Source organism: Salvelinus fontinalis, chromosome 33 (genome assembly GCF_029448725.1).
Source record: "Salvelinus fontinalis isolate EN_2023a chromosome 33, ASM2944872v1, whole genome shotgun sequence".
NCBI lineage: Eukaryota > Metazoa > Chordata > Actinopteri > Salmoniformes > Salmonidae > Salvelinus > Salvelinus fontinalis.
Window position 1 is genome coordinate 32,565,584 of NC_074697.1, and position 20,532 is coordinate 32,586,115.

General features: G+C 44.2%; 1 protein-coding gene across 2 annotated transcripts in view; it reads left to right on the forward strand.

Moving 5' to 3' along the window:
• The window catches only part of LOC129832058 (vacuolar protein sorting-associated protein 53 homolog), a 35,164-nt gene extending 15,310 nt beyond the window's left edge, over positions 1-19,854 (forward strand). The window contains exons 12-22 of one of the 2 annotated variants that reach the window (XM_055895799.1): positions 1,432-1,524; positions 1,758-1,852; positions 2,926-3,168; positions 4,167-4,314; positions 4,387-4,469; positions 4,602-4,680; positions 4,778-4,926; positions 5,085-5,154; positions 5,324-5,461; positions 18,489-18,593; positions 18,725-19,854. In XM_055895799.1, coding sequence (XP_055751774.1) covers positions 1,432-1,524; positions 1,758-1,852; positions 2,926-3,168; positions 4,167-4,314; positions 4,387-4,469; positions 4,602-4,680; positions 4,778-4,926; positions 5,085-5,154; positions 5,324-5,461; positions 18,489-18,593; positions 18,725-18,895 — 1,374 coding nt within the window. In that variant the 3' untranslated portion in view covers positions 18,896-19,854. The remainder of the gene's footprint in view (positions 1-1,431; positions 1,525-1,757; positions 1,853-2,925; positions 3,169-4,166; positions 4,315-4,386; positions 4,470-4,601; positions 4,681-4,777; positions 4,927-5,084; positions 5,155-5,323; positions 5,462-18,488; positions 18,594-18,724) is intronic. The other variant, XM_055895800.1, reaches the window with a different exon arrangement.
• Positions 19,855-20,532: the final 678 nt, after the last annotated feature.

Consider the following 20,532-nt stretch of genomic DNA (forward strand, 5'->3'; position numbering starts at 1 on the left):
TGACAAAGTAAATACAGTTTTCTTTAAATGTTGTACATTTATAAAAAATATCACATTTTACATAAGTATTCAGACCCTTTACTCAGTACTTTGTTGAAGCACATTTGGCAGGGATTACAGCCTTGAGTCTTCTTGGGTATGACGCTACAAGTTTTGCACACCTATTTGGGGAGTTTCTCCCATTCTTCTCTACAGATCCTCTCAAACTCTGTCAGGTTGGATGGGGAGCGTTGCTGTACAGCTATTTTCAGGTCTCCAGAGATGTTTGATTGGGTTCAAGTCCGGGCTCTAGCTGAGCCAATCAAGGACATTCAGAGACTTGTCCTGAAGCCAATCCTGCGTTGTCTTGGCTGTGTGCTTAGGGTCGTTGTCCTGTTGGAAGGTGAACCTTCGCCCCCAGTCTGAGGTCCTGAGCGCTCGGGAGCAGGTTTTCATCAAGAATCTCTCTGTACTTTACTCCGTTCATCGTTCCCTCGATCCTGACTAGTCTCCCATTCCCTGCCGCTGAAAAACATCCCGACAGCATGATGCTGCCACCACCATGCTTCACCGTAAGGATGGTGCCAGGTTTCATCCAGACGTGAAGCTTGCCATTCAGGCCAAAGAGTTCAATCTTGGTTTCATCAGACCAGAGCATCTTGTTTCTCATGGTTTGAGAGTCCTTTAAGGTGCCTTCTGGCAAACTCCAAACGGGCTTTCATGTGCTTTTTACTGAGGAGTGGCTTTCATCTACTCACTCTACCATAAAGGCCTGATTGGTGGAGAACTGCAGAGATGGTTGTCCTTCTGGAAGTTTCTCCCATCTCTGAGGAACTCTGGAGCTCTTTCAGAGTGACCATCGGGGTCTTGGTCACTTCCCTGACCAAAGCCCTTCTCCCCCCATTTGCTCAGTTTGGCCGGGCGGCCAGCTCTAGGAAGAGTCTTGGTGGTTCCTAACTTGACACAATCCTGTCTCGGAGTTCTACGGACAATTAATTCGACCTCATAGCTTGGTTTTTGCTCTGACATGTACTGTCAACTGTGGGACCTTATATAGACAGGTGTATGCCTTTCCAAATCATGTCCAATCAATTTAATTTACCACAGGTGGACTCCAATCAAGTTGTAGAAACATCTCAAGGATGATCATTTGAAACAGGATACACCTGAGCTGAATTTCAAGTCTCATAGCAAAGGGTCTGAATACATATGTAAATAAGGTATTTCTGTTTTTTATTTTTAATACATTTGCAAAAGTTTCTAAACCTGTTTTCACTTTGTCATTATGGGGTATCGTGTTTAGATTGATGAGGAAAATGTTTTATTTAATCCATTTTAGAATAAGGCTGTAGCATAACAAAATGGAAAGTCAAGTTGTCTGAATACTTTACGAATGCACTGTATATACACACACCATTGGGCCATCATTGTTGACTGTAGTGGTGTTTTCAGGTGAAGAAGCCTGAGCCACCACTGGAGTCCACCAACCCTTTCCTGGAGGACGAGGTTGGAGATGATGGTTCAGAGATGGAGGATCTGGATAGGGTAAGACATGTTTGAGATGACCCTTTGACCCCGGTCTGAACTTCGACCTTGATAGGCATAGGCTGACCTGCGGTTATTTCCTGTGTCATGGTGACTCATGATGGGAATATCTATTGGAGGATCTCGATGGGACCTTTTTAAGGGATGACTTTGAAAAAATATACTCATCACCAAAGAGAGAAATCATGAGTATTAACTACATCCTACATTGTTGACCATTTTCCGCTCCCCAGCCCAAGAAGCACAAGGCGCCTGACAACCCCTTCCATGGCATCATTTCCAAGTGTTTTGAGCCTCACCTTTATGTCTACATCGAGTCTCAGGACAAGTGAGTTGTGTGTGTGTGTGCGTGCGCGCGCTTGGAGATCTGGCACAGATTTGTTTGCCCAGAACGTTTCCTTTCTACCTCATCAGCCCCCCCCCCCCCATTTCACTCTCTTTCGTTCCCTGTTTCTTTGTGTCTCTCTGCTGAGGCAGAAATGGTTCCTATTAGCTGCATGACCACAGATGCTGAGAAAGATGGATTGAAAAGTGCTGCTGCAGCAGTTTGTTCTTCTTCTCGCTTTACTCCTTCTCCACTTTTTCTCCTCTTTGTTTCTCTCTCCCACTCTATTTCTCTCTCACACACACTTTTTCCTCTCCTCTCCCTCCCTCCACCACAGACGTGGGGTCTCTCCAGGAACATGGTTATGTTCTGGGGCTTGTTTGTCTCGTGGCGGCCCCTAGTATTGGATATCTGGGGTGTTTAGTGCTGACTGGGCCTTTCATGATCTGGCTATGGTTTCCTGTCACAACAGACAGGGCCAGTCAATTCTACAACAGAGATTTCCAAAGCAGCTTGTCTCAATGGATACAACAGGAGAGTGAATAGTGACCTGATTGTTCATACAAAGTAGATGTTGTTTTCTGTCCTTGGCTTCATTTTACAGTAACAGTGGATGGGCAGGGGGTAAAGTACTAGACATTAACAGCCATGTAGACATTGAAATCAAAGGACAGTGAAGACAGCTGCAATAGAGGGAGAATCTCCTACCCTGTCTGTCTCTTCCATTTTATCATCACTGATGTGTGTGGCAGGTTGGCATTTGTCATGAATCTTGCTCTGGAAGCAGCTCTGCAGAGTGGTTGCTAGCTGGCACAGCCACAAAGCCATAAATATCGGATTTTATACCTAACCACACTGCTAACCCTCATGCCAAACCTTCAATTAAGACCAAAAAGCTCATTTTTTGTTTTCAGAAATTTTTACGATAAAGCCAATTTTGACTTTGCAGCTGGGCCATCTAGTGTAAATCTCTCAGTTCTGCCTCCAGGGCAAGATTCATGGCAATAAACGTCAACCTGCGTGTGTGTGCTGATATCTAGGTGTCATCACTGAGCTGTGTGTGTTACTATTCTCAGGAACCTGGGGGAGATGATTAACCGTTTTGTGTCAGACTTCCGGGCACAGGGCCCCCCCAAGGCGGGCACGGAGGACGGGGGAGCGGTGCTGCCCAGCTGTGCTGACCTGTTTGTCTACTATAAGAAGTGCATGGTGCAGTGCTCCCAGCTCAGCACAGGGGAACCTATGATCGCCCTCACCACCATCTTCCAGAAGTACCTTAGAGAGTATGCCTGGAAGATGCTGTCTGGAAACCTGCCCAAGTAATTTACTACAGCCTATATAATGATAGGATGATCAGATGTATTTGTGATGATGTAGGTTTAGTGATTATTTAGTAAGTGCTTTTTATTCATGCTGCTCGCATACTGTGTTGGGCCCTAGAACCAGGATGGCAAGTTGAAGTACTTCCCAGTACGGGTTCCGGAAGGACACTGTGTACTCTGGTTTTCATTCAAACCATTTACTGGATGGTTTCTGGTTTTGTTAGGAAAATATTCTGACACAGGTGGCACTATGACAACCAGTATAAACTGTGGCCTACTAGGAGCTGGACTGGGACAAATACTTCTGTCAAAGCAAGATTCAAATTCTTATGGATGATATATGCTGTCATCTGCTTCAATTCCCTTTTTGATGAAGCAATCTGCCAAAGTTTGTTAATTCAGAAGAGTGATCCATCATTCTCAGGGGTTTGCTTGATAATTGTATGTGTTTAGTCGTCACTGTGTTTTGATCGTCTGTGTTTGCATGTCATATGGTGCTGGAGGTGTTTACATCGCGGTGAGGCCTAATACTTCATGAGCGAAAACATCTTTGGCTCGATGGCCACATAAGCCCTATTATTCACTGTGGTTGATACACACACACACACACACAGACCTCTTGTGTGGCGTAGTGTATGTATTGTCTTGTGGAGTTTTAATGTTGGCCCTTCTGGGGGGTTGGAGCTGTGTTGTGGTTTTCCCAGAAGTTTCGGTTGTGGTGTTTTATTAATGAGAGGGAGGCGGTTTAGCCATGGTAACATTGTCCCCCCTGTCTGTCTGTATGTCTCTGGCTGTGTTCTCAGTTATCCAAAACTTGCTTTGAATAATAACCTATAACTAGGTCCAGGAGTTTTTCCTTGTCAGTTCACACTAGGTCCCAGTGTTTTCCCTTTAGAGCTCATGTGTGCAGACTTCTGTCTTTAATTCATGAGAAAAGGAAGCTAGTTAAAACTATTTAGACGCTTTGCCTCTCTCGGTCTCTCTCTGTCTCTCAGGACTAGCAGTAACAGTGGAGGACTGACCATCAAGAGTCTACTGCAGGAGAAGGAGGGTTCGGAGGCTGCTAAATTCAATGTAGAGGAGCTGTGTCTCATCTGTAGCATCCTCAGTACTGCAGAGTACTGTCTAGCCACCACACAGCAGGTTAGAACACAAACACACACACACACACACTCAAACGGGTCTAGACTTAACGTTAAACTTATTCTGTGTCAGTTGGAGGAGAAGCTGAAGGAGAAGGTGGATAAGACTCTGGTGGAGAGAATCAACCTGACTGGAGAGATGGACACCTTCAGCAAGTATGCACCAAATCCTAACCTTCACTATAGGGGCAACTTCTGCCAACTCAAAATGAACAACAGTTTAGGAGATAAAGTGGAGTAATTGGATGTGAAGTCCATGACTGTAAACTCTCTCTCTGCGTCGATCAGTGTGATTTCCAACAGTATCCAGTTGCTTGTTCAGGACCTGGACGCTGCCTGTGACCCTGCTCTCACTGCCATGAGCAAGGTGGGACACCCACTGCATTCCTCCCTCCCTCTTCTCCTCATGCTGTCATATTATATTATCACTTTCAACCATTCTCTCTTGGTCTCCCTCCCTCTAGATGCCATGGCAGAGTGTAGAGCATGTAGGTGACCAAAGTCCCTACGTGACGTCAGTCATCATGCACATCAAACAGAACGTCCCCATCATCAGAGAGAACCTGGCCTCCACACGAAAATACTTCACCCAGTTCTGCATCAAGTTCACCAAGTGAGTTACTACCCTCTTCACTGTTCGTCAATATGTGTGACGAAGACTTGGTACTCCCATTGACAAGACAATTGATTTTGAAATTTTAGAAGAAATTGTCAGTGTTCAGAAATGAAAACTGAATTGATATTCTTTCTTGTCTTTTTTTCCCCCCTCAGCTCTTTTATTCCTAAATTCATCAACCACTTGTTCAGGTGTAAGCCTATCAGCATGGTGGGGGCTGAACAGGTAAACATACTAACCCTTTTATTTAATTAGCCTTTATCTAAGTAGAATTACGCTTACGGTCTCCGTAACAATACAAACGTTTTGACATTTGTTCGTTTGCTCCTGTAGCTAATAATCCAGCTAGTTTTATTGGTAACTTTTTTTTTAATTTTTCTGCTTTGTTCTTCAGCTCCTCCTGGACACCCACTCCCTGAAGACAGTGTTGTTGGATCTGCCCTCTATAGGGTCTCAGGTGGTCCGCAAGGCCCCAGCCAGCTACACCAAGATAGTCGTGAAGGGGATGACTCGCGCCGAGATGATCCTCAAGGTGAGCCCTGTGACGATAAAACGTAATTGAGTCCACAGATGCCGAGACGCAATAGTCCGGCATTCCATTGTGACACAGACATGGTCACCATCCACAGGGGATGTACAGCCCGACTGTGCACATCCCCAACCAACGCAGTTCCGCATACAAATCCTCTATTCATTTGAATGTGTTAAGTTGGAGAAATTGCATAAGCCGCACTGAGAATTCGAAAAGTATGAAAGGCAACAGTCCAATATTCTAGAACACTGCTGTGCGTACATCTACATGTTTTGGACTGATAGGCACTTCACACAACCATGCTACGATGTTACACTACAACCATGCTACGATGTTACACTACAACCATGCTACGATGTTACACTACAACCATGCTACGATGTTACACTACAACCATGCTACGATGTTACACTACAACCATGCTACGATGTTACACTACAACCATGCTACGATGTTACACTACAACCATGCTACGATGTTACACTACAACCATGCTACGATGTTACACTACAACCATGCTACGATGTTACACTACAACCATGCTACGATGTTACACTACAACCATGCTACGATGTTACACTACAACCATGCTACGATGTTACACTACAACCATGCTACGATGTTACACTACAACCATGCTACGATGTTACACTACAACCATGCTACGATGTTACACTACAACCATGCTACGATGTTACACTACAACCATGCTACGATGTTACACTACAACCATGCTACGATGTTACACTACAACCATGCTACGATGTTACACTACAACCATGCTACGATGTTACACTACAACCATGCTACGATGTTACACTACAACCATGCTACGATGTTACACTACAACCACGCTACGATGTTACACTACAACCACGCTACGATGTTACACTACAACCACGCTACGATGTTACACTACAACCACGCTACGATGTTACACTACAACCACGCTACGATGTTACACTACAACCACGCTACGATGTTACACTACAACCACGCTACGATGTTACACTACAACCACGCTACGATGTTACACTACAACCACGCTACGATGTTACACTACAACCACGCTACGATGTTACACTACAACCACGCTACGATGTTACACTACAACCACGCTACGATGTTACACTACAACCACGCTACGATGTTACACTACAACCACGCTACACTACAACCACGTTACACTACAACCACGTTACACTACAACCACGTTACACTACAACCACGCTACACTACAACCACGCTACACTACAACCACGCTACACTACAACCACGTTACACTACAACCACGTTACGATGTTACACTACAACCACGTTACGATGTTACACTACAACCACGTTACACTACAACCACGTTACACTACAACCATGTTACACTACAACCATGTTACACTACAACCATGTTACACTACAACCATGTTACACTACAACCATGCTACACTACAACCATGCTACGATGTTACACTACAACCATGCTACGATGTTACACTACAACCATGCTACGATGTTACACTACAACCATGTTACACTACAACCATGCTACGATGTTACACTACAACCATGTTACACTACAACCATGCTACACTACAACCATGTTACACTACAACCATGTTACACTACAACCATGTTACACTACAACCATGTTACACTACAACCATGTTACACTACAACCATGTTACACTACAACCATGCTGCAATGTTACACTACAACCATGTTACACTACAACCATGTTACACTACAACCATGTTACACTACAACCATGTTACACTACAACCATGTTACACTACAACCATGTTACACTACAACCATGCTGCAATGTTACACTACAACCATGTTACACTACAACCATGTTACACTACAACCATGTTACACTACAACCATGTTACACTACAACCATGCTGCAATGTTACACTACAACCATGTTACACTACAACCATGTTACACTACAACAATGTTACACTACAACCATGCTGCAATGTTACACTACAACCATGCTGCAATGTTACACTACAACCATGCTGCAATGTTACACTACAACCATGTTACACTACAACCATGCTGCAATGTTACACTACAACCATGCTGCAATGTTACACTACAACCATGTTACACTACAACCATGTTACACTACAACCATGTTACACTACAACCATGTTACAATGTTACACTACAACCATGCAGCAATGTTACACTACAACTATGCTGCAATGTTACACTACAACCATGCAGCAATGTTACACTACAACCATGTTACACTACAACCATGTTACACTACAACCATGTTACACTACAACCATGTTACAATGTTACACTACAACCATGCAGCAATGTTACACTACAACTATGCTGCAATGTTACACTACAACCATGCAGCAATGTTACACTACAACCATGTTACACTACAACCATGTTACACTACAACCATGTTACACTACAACCATGCAGCAATGTTACACTACAACCATGCAGCAATGTTACACTACAACCATGCAGCAATGTTACACTACAACCATGTTACACTACAACCATGTTACACTACAACCATGTTACACTACAACCATGTTACACTACAACCATACTACAATGTTACACTACAACCATGCTACAATGTTACGCTACAACCATGCTACAATGTTACGCTACAACCATGCTACAATGTTACGCTACAACCATGTTACGCTACAACCATGTTACGCTACAACCATGTTACGCTACAACCATGCTACGCTACAACCATGCTACGCTACAACCATGCTACGCTACAACCATGTTACACTACAACCATGTTACACTACAACCATGCTGCAATGTTACACTACAACCATGTTACACTACAACCATGTTACACTACAACCATGTTACACTACAACCATGTTACACTACAACCATGTTACACTACAACCATGTTACACTACAACCATGTTACACTACAACCATGTTACACTACAACCATGCTGCAATGTTACACTACAACCATGTTACACTACAACAATGTTACACTACAACCATGCTGCAATGTTACACTACAACCATGCTGCAATGTTACACTACAACCATGCTGCAATGTTACACTACAACCATGTTACACTACAACCATGCTGCAATGTTACACTACAACCATGCTGCAATGTTACACTACAACCATGTTACACTACAACCATGTTACACTACAACCATGTTACACTACAACCATGTTACACTACAACCATGTTACACTACAACCATGTTACAATGTTACACTACAACCATGCAGCAATGTTACACTACAACTATGCTGCAATGTTACACTACAACCATGCAGCAATGTTACACTACAACCATGTTACACTACAACCATGTTACACTACAACCATGTTACACTACAACCATGTTACACTACAACCATGTTACAATGTTACACTACAACCATGCAGCAATGTTACACTACAACTATGCTGCAATGTTACACTACAACCATGCAGCAATGTTACACTACAACCATGTTACACTACAACCATGTTACACTACAACCATGTTACACTACAACCATGTTACAATGTTACACTACAACCATGCAGCAATGTTACACTACAACCATGCAGCAATGTTACACTACAACCATGTTACACTACAACCATGTTACACTACAACCATGTTACACTACAACCATGTTACACTACAACCATACTACAATGTTACACTACAACCATGCTACAATGTTACGCTACAACCATGCTACAATGTTACGCTACAACCATGCTACAATGTTACGCTACAACCATGTTACGCTACAACCATGTTACGCTACAACCATGTTACGCTACAACCATGCTACGCTACAACCATGCTACGCTACAACCATGCTACGCTACAACCATGCTACGCTACAACCATGCTACGCTACAACCATGCTACGCTACAACCATGCTACGCTACAACCATGTTACGCTACAACCATGCTACGCTACAACCATGCTACGCTACAACCATGCTACGCTACAACCATGTTACGCTACAACCATGTTACGCTACAACCACGCTACAACAACGCTGCAACCATGTTACGCTACAACCACGCTGCAACCATGTTACGCTACAACCACGCTGCAACCATGTTACGCTACAACCACGCTGCAACCATGTTACGCTACAACCACGCTGCAACCATGTTACGCTACAACCACGCTGCAACCATGTTACGCTACAACCACGCTGCAACCATGTTACGCTACAACCACGCTGCAACCATGTTACGCTACAACCACGCTGCAACCATGTTACGCTACAACCACGCTGCAACCATGTTACGCTACAACCACGCTGCAACCATGTTACGCTACAACCACGCTGCAACCATGTTACGCTACAACCACGCTGCAACCATGTTACGCTACAACCACGCTGCAACCATGTTACGCTACAACCACGCTGCAACCACGCTACAACCACGCTGCAACCACGCTGCAACCACGCTGCAACCACGCTGCAACCACGCTGCAACCACGCTGCAACCACGCTGCAACCACGCTGCAACCACGCTGCAACCATGTTACGCTGCAACCACGCTGCAACCATGTTACGCTGCAACCACGCTGCAGCCATGTTACGCTGCAACCACGCTGCAGCCATGTTACGCTGCAACCACGCTGCAGCCATGTTACGCTGCAACCACGCTGCAGCCATGTTACGCTGCAACCACGCTGCAACCACGCTGCAACCACGCTGCAACCACGCTGCAACCACGCTGCAACCACGCTGCAACCACGCTGCAACCACGCTGCAACCACGCTGCAACCACGCTACGCTGCAACCACGCTACGCTGCAACCACGTTACGCTGCAACCATGTTACGCTGCAACCATGTTACGCTGCAACCACGCTGCAACCATGTTACGCTGCAACCACGCTGCAACCATGTTACGCTGCAACCACGCTGCAACCATGTTACGCTGCAACCACGCTGCAACCATGTTACGCTGCAACCACGCTGCAACCATGTTACGCTACAACCACGCTGCAACCATGTTACGCTGCAACCACGCTGCAACCATGTTACGCTGCAACCACGCTGCAACCATGTTACGCTGCAACCACGCTGCAACCACGCTGCAACCACGTTACGCTGCAACCACGTTACGCTGCAACCATGTTACGCTGCAACCACGTTACGCTGCAACCACGTTACGCTGCAACCACGTTACGCTGCAACCACGTTACGCTGCAACCATGTTACGCTGCAACCATGTTACGCTGCAACCATGTTACGCTGCAACCATGTTACGCTGCAACCATGTTACGCTGCAACCATGTAACCATGTTACGCTGCAACCATGTAACCATGTTACGCTGCAACCATGTAACCATGTTACGCTTCAACCATGTAACCATGTTACGCTACAACCATGTAACCATGTTACGCTGCAACCATGTAACCATGTTACGCTGCAACCATGTAACCATGTTACGCTGCAACCATGTAACCATGTTACGCTACAACCATGTAACCATGTTACGCTACAACCATGCTGCAATGTTACACTACAACCATGCTGCAATGTTACACTACAACCATGCTGCAATGTTACACTACAACCATGCTGCAATGTTACACTACAACCATGCTGCAACCATGCTACAATGTTACACTACAACCATGCTACATTGTTACACTACAACCATGCTACATTGTTACACTACAACCATGCTACATTGTTACACTACAATATTACACTACACTGTTACACTACAACCATGCTACATTGTTACACTACAACCATGCTGCAACCATGCTACAATGTTACACTACAACCATGCTACATTGTTACACTACAACCATGCTACATTGTTACACTACAACCATGCTACATTGTTACACTACAACCATGCTACATTGTTACACTACAACCATGCTACAATGTTACACTACAACCATGCTACAATGTTACACTACAACCATGCTACAATGTTACACTACAACCATGCTACAATGTTACACTACAACCATGCTACAATGTTACACTACAACCATGCTACAATGTTACACTACAACCATGCTGCAATGTTACACTACAACCATGCTGCAATGTTACACTACAACCATGCTGCAATGTTACACTACAACCATGCTGCAACCATGCTACAATGTTACACTACAACCATGCTGCAACCATGCTACAATGTTACACTACAACCATGCTACATTGTTACACTACAACCATGCTACATTGTTACACTACAACCATGCTACATTGTTACACTACAACCATGCTACATTGTTACACTACAACCATGCTACATTGTTACACTACAACCATGCAGCAATGTTACACTACAACCATGCAGCAATGTTACACTACAACCATGCAGCAATGTTACACTACAATATTACACTGCAATGTTACACTACAATATTACACTACACTGTTACACTACAACCATGCTACAATGTTACACTACAATCATGCTGCAATGTTACACTACAACCATGCTGCAATGTTACACTACAACCATGCTACAATGTTACACTACAACCATGCTACAATGTTACACTACAACCATGCTACATTGTTACACTACAACCATGCTACATTGTTACACTACAACCATGCTACATTGTTACACTACAACCATGCTACATTGTTACACTACAATATTACACTACACTGTTACACTACAATATTACACTACACTGTTACACTACAACCATGCAACAATGTTACACTACAACCATGCAACAATGTTACACTACAACCATGCGACAATGTTACACTACAACCATGTTACACTACAACCATGCGACAATGTTTATCTTTGACCATGCTACACCGTTTCTGTACAACCACAAAACAAAGTTTCACTACAGCCACTTCTACCTAATCCTACCACTTAATTGACCCTAAAACCTAACCTTAACCCACGCCTCAAGGGTAATCCTAACCATTAACCTCTACCCTTTAAATACACTGGCTTGGCTAAACATGATTATAACCACTGTTCATTCCTGTGTTTTGGCCTTTAACAATAGGTAACAATAAGACTAAATACTGGCTTTTGTCTAAATGTGTGCTGTTTGACTGCCGAGCCAAGTATGAACATTGTCTGACTTGACCAGATTATCAACTTATGTTTTATTTTAATTGAATAACTGCTTGTCTACAGGTTAATTATTTCTCTTTAACCCCACTAAGGAAAGGGTTTTATGACCAAGTTCCCATTAAGTAGCTAAGGAATAGGAGCTGAGCTGTGCCCCTGGGTTTTAATGAGAGAGACCGGAGAAGAAGGCAGGCTTTAAACACACATGGACGTGCTCATGCACAGTGTGTCAACCTGCTGGAGCCAAGAGGTGTGAGTGGTTAGGGAATGCAGGTATCCATGCGTATACTCACGCAAGTTCACATACGTCAGACACATGTATCCTTGTCTTGTCTCTTCTACAGCGTAAACACAGTCTGTGATTGGTTGACCTTGCCCCAGGGTTGGCCAATAGAATGCAGAAAGACAATGGCATGCACCTGTCTTCTCAGCCAAAACCCACCCATCCCTAGAGCCTATCCCCTCACCCTACCCTAGTCCAGTTACCCTGCCCCTAAGGCTTGTGACCCGATCCCAGAGGAAATTTTCCTCACCCCCTTGTTTCCCTCACACACACGAAGGAAGGCAGCCTTGATGTCTAATGGGCTTAATGGTCTGTTTTACTGGTCAGCTTGGGACCTGCTCTAATGGCCAGGCTGATCTGTCCTTAATGGTCAGCTCGGGACCTGCTCTAATGGCCAGGCTGATCTGTCTTAATGGTCAGCTTGGGATCTGCTCTAATGGCCAGGCTGATCTGTATTAATGGTCAGCTTGGGACCTGCTCTAATGGCCAGGCTGATCTGTATTAATGGTCAGCTTGGGACCTGCTCTAATGGCCAGGCTGATCTGTCTTAATGGTCAGCCTGGGACCTGCTCTAATGGTCAGCCTGGGACCTGCTCTATCTTGCTCTCATTGTTTCCGCCTGTTATAGACCCCCCTCAGCTCCCAGCTGTGCCCTGGACACCATATGTGAATTGATTGCCCCCCATCTATCTTCAGAGCTTGTACTGTTAGGTGACCTAAACTGGGATATGCTTAACATCCCGGCCGTCCTACAATCTAAGCTAGATGCCCTCAATCTCACACAAATTATCAAGGAACCCACTAGGTACAACCCTAAATCTGTAAACATGGGCACCATCATAGATATTTTCCTGACCAACTTGCCCTCCAAATACACCTCTGCTGTTTTCAATCAGGATCTCAGCGATCACTGCCTCATTGCCTGCATCCGTTATTGGTTCGCGGTCCAACGACCACCCCTCATCACTGTCAAACGCTCCCTAAAACACTTCTGCGAACAGGCCTTTCTAATCGACCTGGCCTGGGTATCCTGGAATGATATTGACCTCATTCGTCAGTAGAGGATGCATGGTTGTTCTTTAAAAGTAATTTCCTCACCATCTTAAATAAGCATGCCCCTTTCAAAAAATGTTGAACTAAGAACAGATATAGCCCCTGGTTCACTCCAGACCTGACTGCCCTCGACCAGCACAAAAACATCCTGTGGCATACTGCACTAGCATCGAATAGTCCCCGCGATATGCAACTTTTCAGGGAAGTCAGGAACCAATACACACAGTCAGTTAAGAAAGCAAAGGCTAGCTTTTTCAAACAGAAATTTGTATCCTGCAGCTCTAACTCCAAAAAGTTCTGGGACACTAAAGTCCATGGAGAATAAGAGCACCTCCTCCCAGCTGCCCACTGCACCGAGGCTAGGAAACACTGTCACCACCAATTAAATCCACGATAATCGAGAATTTCAATATGCATTTCTCTACGACTGGCCATGCTTTCCTCCTGGCTACCCAAACCCCAGCCAACAGCTCAACACCCCCCCACAGCTACTTGCCCAAGCCTCCCCAGCTTCTCCTTCACCCAAATGCAGATAGCAGATGTTCTGAAAGAGCTACAAAACCTGGACCCGTACAAATCAGCTGGGCTAGACAATCTGGACCCTGTCTTTCTAAAATTATATTGCAACCCCTAGTACTAGTCTGTTAAACATCTATTTCGTATCGTCCAAGATTCCTAAAGATTGGAAAGCTGCCGCGGTCAACCCCCTCTTCAAAGGGGGTGACACTCTAGACCCAAACTGTTACAGACCTATATCCATCCCTTCTTTGGACATTGTGTTAACAAACCTCCAAACAGGCTTTAATGGCATACAACACTCCTTCGGTGGCCTCCAACTGCTCTTAAACGCTAGTAAAACTAAATGCATGCTCTTCAACCAATCGCTGCCCGCCCGACTAGCATCACTACTCTGAACGGTTCTGACTTAGAATATGTGGACAACTACAAATACCTAGGTGTCTGGCTAGACTGTAAACTCTCCTTCTAGACTCATATTAAGCATCTCCAATTCAAAATTAAATCTAGAATCAGCTTCCTATTTCGCAACAAAGCCTCCTTCACTCATGCTGCCAAACATACCCTCGTAAAACTGACTATCATACCGATCCTCGACTTCGGCGACGTCATTTACAAAATAGCCTCCAACACTCTACTCGGCAAACTGGATGCAGTCTATCACAGTGCCATCCATTTTGTCGCCAAAGTCCCATATACCACCCACTACTGCGACCTGTATGCTCTCGGTGGCTGGCCCTCGCTACATATTCGTCACCAGACCCACTGGGTCCAGGTCATCTATAAGTCTTTGCTAGGTAAAGCTCCGCCTTATCTCAGTTCACTGGTCACCATAACAACACCCACCCGTAGCATGCGCTCCAGCAGGTATATCTCACTGGTCATCCCCAAAGCCAACACCTCCTTTGCCAGTTCTCTGCTGCCAATGACTGGAACGAATTGCAAAAATCGCTGAAGTTGGAGACTTATCTCCCTCACTAACTTTAAGCATCAGATATTTGAGCAGCTCACCAATCGCTGCAGCTGTACACAGCCCATCTGTAAATAGCCCATCCAACTACCTACCTCATCACCATATTGTTTTTATTTACTTTTTTTGCTCTTTTGCACACCAGTATTTCTACTTGCACATCATCATCTGCACATATATCACTCCAGTATTAATTTGCTAAATTGTAATTACTTTGCTAATATGGCCTATTTATTGCTTTACCCCCTTCATTTGCACACACTGTATATAGATTTTTCTATTGTTATTGACTGTACTTTTGTTTATCCCATGTGTAACTCCTTGTTTTTTTGTCGCAATGCTTTGCTTTATCTTGGCCAGGTTGCAGTTGTAAATGAGAACTTGTTCTCAACTGGCCTACCTGGTGAAATAAATAAAAAATGCTACATCAGCCACAGCCATCAGAGCCATCAGGTTGTCATCTATTCTGACCACAATCATTAGGACTACTGAAGATATAAGCATAGCCTCGTCTCCCTTTCTGTGTTTCTTGTCAAGATCATGTATCAGATGCTTTTAACCAAGGGACTTCTAGTTACCAGATATTCAGGATATGTGGCCCTACATTCAAAATGGTTTAGCGGCCTCTCCTCAGTGTCGACACCTGGGACGTGTATGGATAATTCCACATGTGAAGCACACAAGGCCGTTAGTCCATAGAGGAATGCCTTGAATGTGTTTACATACATTACAGTACCCGTCAAAAGTTGGGACACACCTACTCATTCTAGGGTTTTTCTTAATTTTTTACTATTTCTACATTGTAGAATAATAGTGAAGACATCAGAACTATGAAATAATACATATGGAATCATCTATTAACCAAAAACGTGTTAAACAAATCAAAATATATTTAAGATTCTTCAAACAGCCACCCTTTGCCTTGATGACAGCTTTGCTCACTCTAGACATTATCTCAACCAGCTTCATAAGATAGTCACCTGGAATGCTTTTCCAACAGTTTTGAAGGAGTTCCCACATACAGTGCCTTCAAAGTATAACAATACAGCCTTATTCTAAAATTGATTAAATAAAAATCCTCAAATCTATACACAATACCCCATAATGACAGTGAAAACAGGTTTTGGCCAATTTTAGCACATTAATACAAAATAATAAACATACCTTATTTACATAAGTATTTAAACCTTTTTCTATGAGACTTGAAATTCAGCTCAGGTGCATCCTGTTTCCAATGATCATCCTTGAGATGTTTCTACAACTTGATTGGAGTCCACCTGTGGTAAATTCAATTGATTGGACATGATTTGGTACACACCTGTCTATATTAGTTTTGATGTCTTCACTATTCTACAATGTAGAAAATAGGAAAAATGAAGAAAAACCCTTGAATGGGTAGGTGTGTCAACTTTTGACTGGTACTGTACATTCCCCTTTGTCTGCCGCCCATTACTCTGTGTGTGTGTGTAAGGCCTTGAACCGACATACAAGGCGTATAGAGTTGTTCTCTTCGATCTGGTGAGCAGTTCAGCCCTGGAAGTTGTGGTGCCTCTCAGGCAATTGTTTTATGTTGGGCCACGCAGGGCCTACAGATGCTGAAAGTCTAGAGAAATGCATAGGCTCTGTCACACATGTTACCATATTTCCTATGTAGTGCACTACTTTTGACCAGAGCCCTAGTCCTTATCAATCCAAACACATAGGTCAGTGTGGGGCCTCAGGCCAGTATGGATGGACTATTCCTGGTCGAATGTTTGTAGGATGTCCATGGATGATCAAAGTAAAGGTTATGGTGATGATGACTGTGATAAAGTAGTTTCGGCTGTTTAAGTATAATAGTCTCCAAGTTTAGACCTGTTCTGGTGAGTCTGTCTGTAGGTTGTGTCTGTCTCTCAGGCTCAGGCAGCCCTCCTTGGCCCATGAGACGTGGCTGTTTTCCACGCTCTCCAGCCCTCTATCCACCCACCCCACCCCATCCCTCTCCCCCACCACCAGAGTTCTCTTCTGGGTAGTGGAAATGCTACAACACCCCTCCACCCCACCTACTTCTAGCCTGGGTGGGGTTTTTTTCGTTCTCGCTCTCCCTCCCTTTTTTCTGTTTTTACGAGCTAACTACAACAGTCTCTCCAGGCTTTCCCTGGGCCTCCCTCCAGGACAGTTGCTAAGTAAATCACTCAGTCCAGAGGGGAAGGAACCTCAAGAATTCCAGACAATCCACAGTGTTCTATGTTCCGTCTCTCTTTGGTTTCGCTCTTTTATATATTCTGGCCCACACCCCTTAGGCACAGAGAGGGGACGAGAGCGGTTGGTGAGTGAGAAATGTTTTGGGTAGAGAAAAGGAGGGGTGGGGGGGGGTGCAATTCACAATTTTTTATTTATTAAAGATATATAAAATTAAAAAATATGTATTTATTTTTGTTTTTTTATGTATTTAAAAAAAAAAGTCAACCATGGTTTGTCTGCCCGCTCTGTAGCAAGCCACTACAATCAGTCTCAATGCTATCTGATCCAGCTTTTCCTCTCCCTCTTTTCTCTCCTTCCCCCTATCTCTCTTGAAAGCAAAAAATAAATCCAACCTTCAGTATTTCACCTTATTATTTTTTTACTAATCTCCACTGCGATTTGCCCAACACTCAATCTCTCATTATAGCCCCAAATAATGACCGGTGAGGCGAATTCCCATCCACTCATGCGTGGAGTAATTGGTGTGTAAAAAGAAGAGGGGTCAGGTCTCCTAAATATAGCCTTTCAGTAATATAGCCCAACAGTGCAGTCAGTGTGTGCTTCTATAATGGCACCCTATTCCCTATAAAAATCCCATAGGGCTCTTGTCAAAAGTAGTGCAGTATATAGGGAATAGAATGTTGTTTTGGAAGCAGTCAGTGTTATGTTTGGGCTTTGTTTGCAGCTTTAACCACTTGCACATTGTCTGGTCTGATAGTTGACTGACTCTGGGTCCTGTTTGTTCTTACGGGCCACACACACTTACCGTGCACACACAGTTTATGAATCTTGGTCGTCCCATCATGGCTCTTGGGAACGGGGGGGGGTCTGAAAACCCTATGCTGTGCTTCAGTATGGAGATGTGAATGTATGCGCAACACTGATGTCTACTACCCACCCCACCCAGGTGGTCATGGCCCCCCATGAACCCTCCGTGGTGTTTGTGGATAACTACATCAAGCTCCTCGCTGATGGAAACCCAGAGACCTTCCAGAAAACTCTGGATATGAAGGTAAGGGCCACTTTGGTTGGGTCCACTTGTTTTGTCTTTCTCAATGACCTGTTTTCAACAGTTATCGCCTACTTCCTCTGACTCTGTCTTGTTATCTCTTGTTTTTTCCTCTTGCAATAACGTGTGTGTAGGGGTTGAAGCGCAGTGAGCAGAGCAGCATGTTGGAGCTCTTCAGACAGAGGTTACCCACTCCACCCTCAGGGGCCGACGGAGGCCCCTCTCTCTCCTTCAGCACCCCCACCCCCGAGCAGGAGAACTCGCGCATACGCAAACTGGAGAAGCTCATCAAAAAGAGACTATGAGCGTGCACACACACATCCCTATACCACACAAAATATTCCAGTAATTCATCTCAAATACTTTTTTTCTTGCTCTGTTCAATTATAACAGAGAATTGCAGGCAGAGAAAAGACATGATTGTCTGATTTGTTAGGAGCATTAATGACCCTAATGATTTCAAAGGCAACTGTCGAATTATGAAGAAATTTCCTCAGCTGCAGAGCTGTTGGCACGTATTACTCATTTACTTCTGTATTTCTTTTCTGCTTCTCTTTTTATGACACTAAATACCCAAGCTTTGTAAATGTTAAATGTAGACTATATCATACACACACACTATGCATTTTAACAAAATGTGTTTGCACTTAAAGACTGAGCTATTAACTAAAAACGGTTTTAGGAGCAATTTGCTGCCGCTTTGGCACCTATCCTCCCAGACTGAGAACAAGGAACTTCAATGCGTTTGAAGCTAACTTTTTCAGAATGTTTTAACTCTTTCAAAATGTTCTCCACTTCTCCAGTCCTGTGCCTTTGTGTGTTTCTCTTGGTTCCCTGTTCAAGGGGAGGATGCAGTTAGTTAGGAGTTTGTATGTTTCCAGTGTCCCTTCACAACAGGAACACCCTCCAGGTGGATGGACCGCATCCCACCATGCATTGTCTCCAGGTTCAGTGGTTAAGCCCCCAGGTCCAGGACAGAGAGGATCTTGGAATTTCCTATCTCCTCAATTAGACATGAGACAGTTTCTGTGCTTTTTGAAAATCCCCCATGAAATGAGAACCAGTCAAACCTTTTAACTCTGGCCCTTCGCCAGGAACTGTGTATGCGTGTGAGATGTTAAGCATGTTCATTTATTTAAGCTCTATTTCCCTATGTAATTCCTTGCTGTAGAGTTCTCTGAGCGTTTTATAAATGTCAATCTGAAGTGTATGTATGTGTATATACACTGCTCAAAAAAATAAAGGGAACACTTAAACAACACAATGTAACTCCAAGTCAATCACACTTCTGTGAAATCAAACTGTCCACTTAGGAAGCAACACCGATTGACAATAAATTTCACATGCTGTTGTGCAAATGGAATAGACAAAAGGTGGAAATTATAGGCAATTAGCAAGACACCCCCCAATAAAGGACTGGTTCTGCAGGTGGTGACCACAGACCACTTCTCAGTTCCTATGCTTCCTGGCTGATGTTTTGGTCACTTTTGAATGCTGGCGGTGCTTTCACTCTAGTGGTAGCATGAGACGGAGTCTACAACCCACACAAGTGGCTCAGGTAGTGCAGCTCATCCAGGATGGCACATCAATGCGAGCTGTGGCAAAAAGGTTTGCTGTGTCTGTCAGCGTAGTGTCCAGAGCATGGAGGCGCTACCAGGAGACAGGCCAGTACAGGATGGAAAGGGATGTTTTCTGGGAAAACTAGCAGTTTTTTGATAGAGCAGTGTGGATAAAGGTAAAATCTGGAGTACAGTGTCCTATCTCTGCATTGAGGTATGTTTTCCAACCCATATCTCGCGCTGGCTCCACGGTGTGTGTAACCATGATTGTGATCTGACCCCAGTACAACTCAAGCGTAAAGGTAGGGTTGGTATCTTCTGGCAAGTTTTCATTATGATTGACAGGTAATCTAGGCTTGTCAGTGTCAAACAGAGGCCCGGAA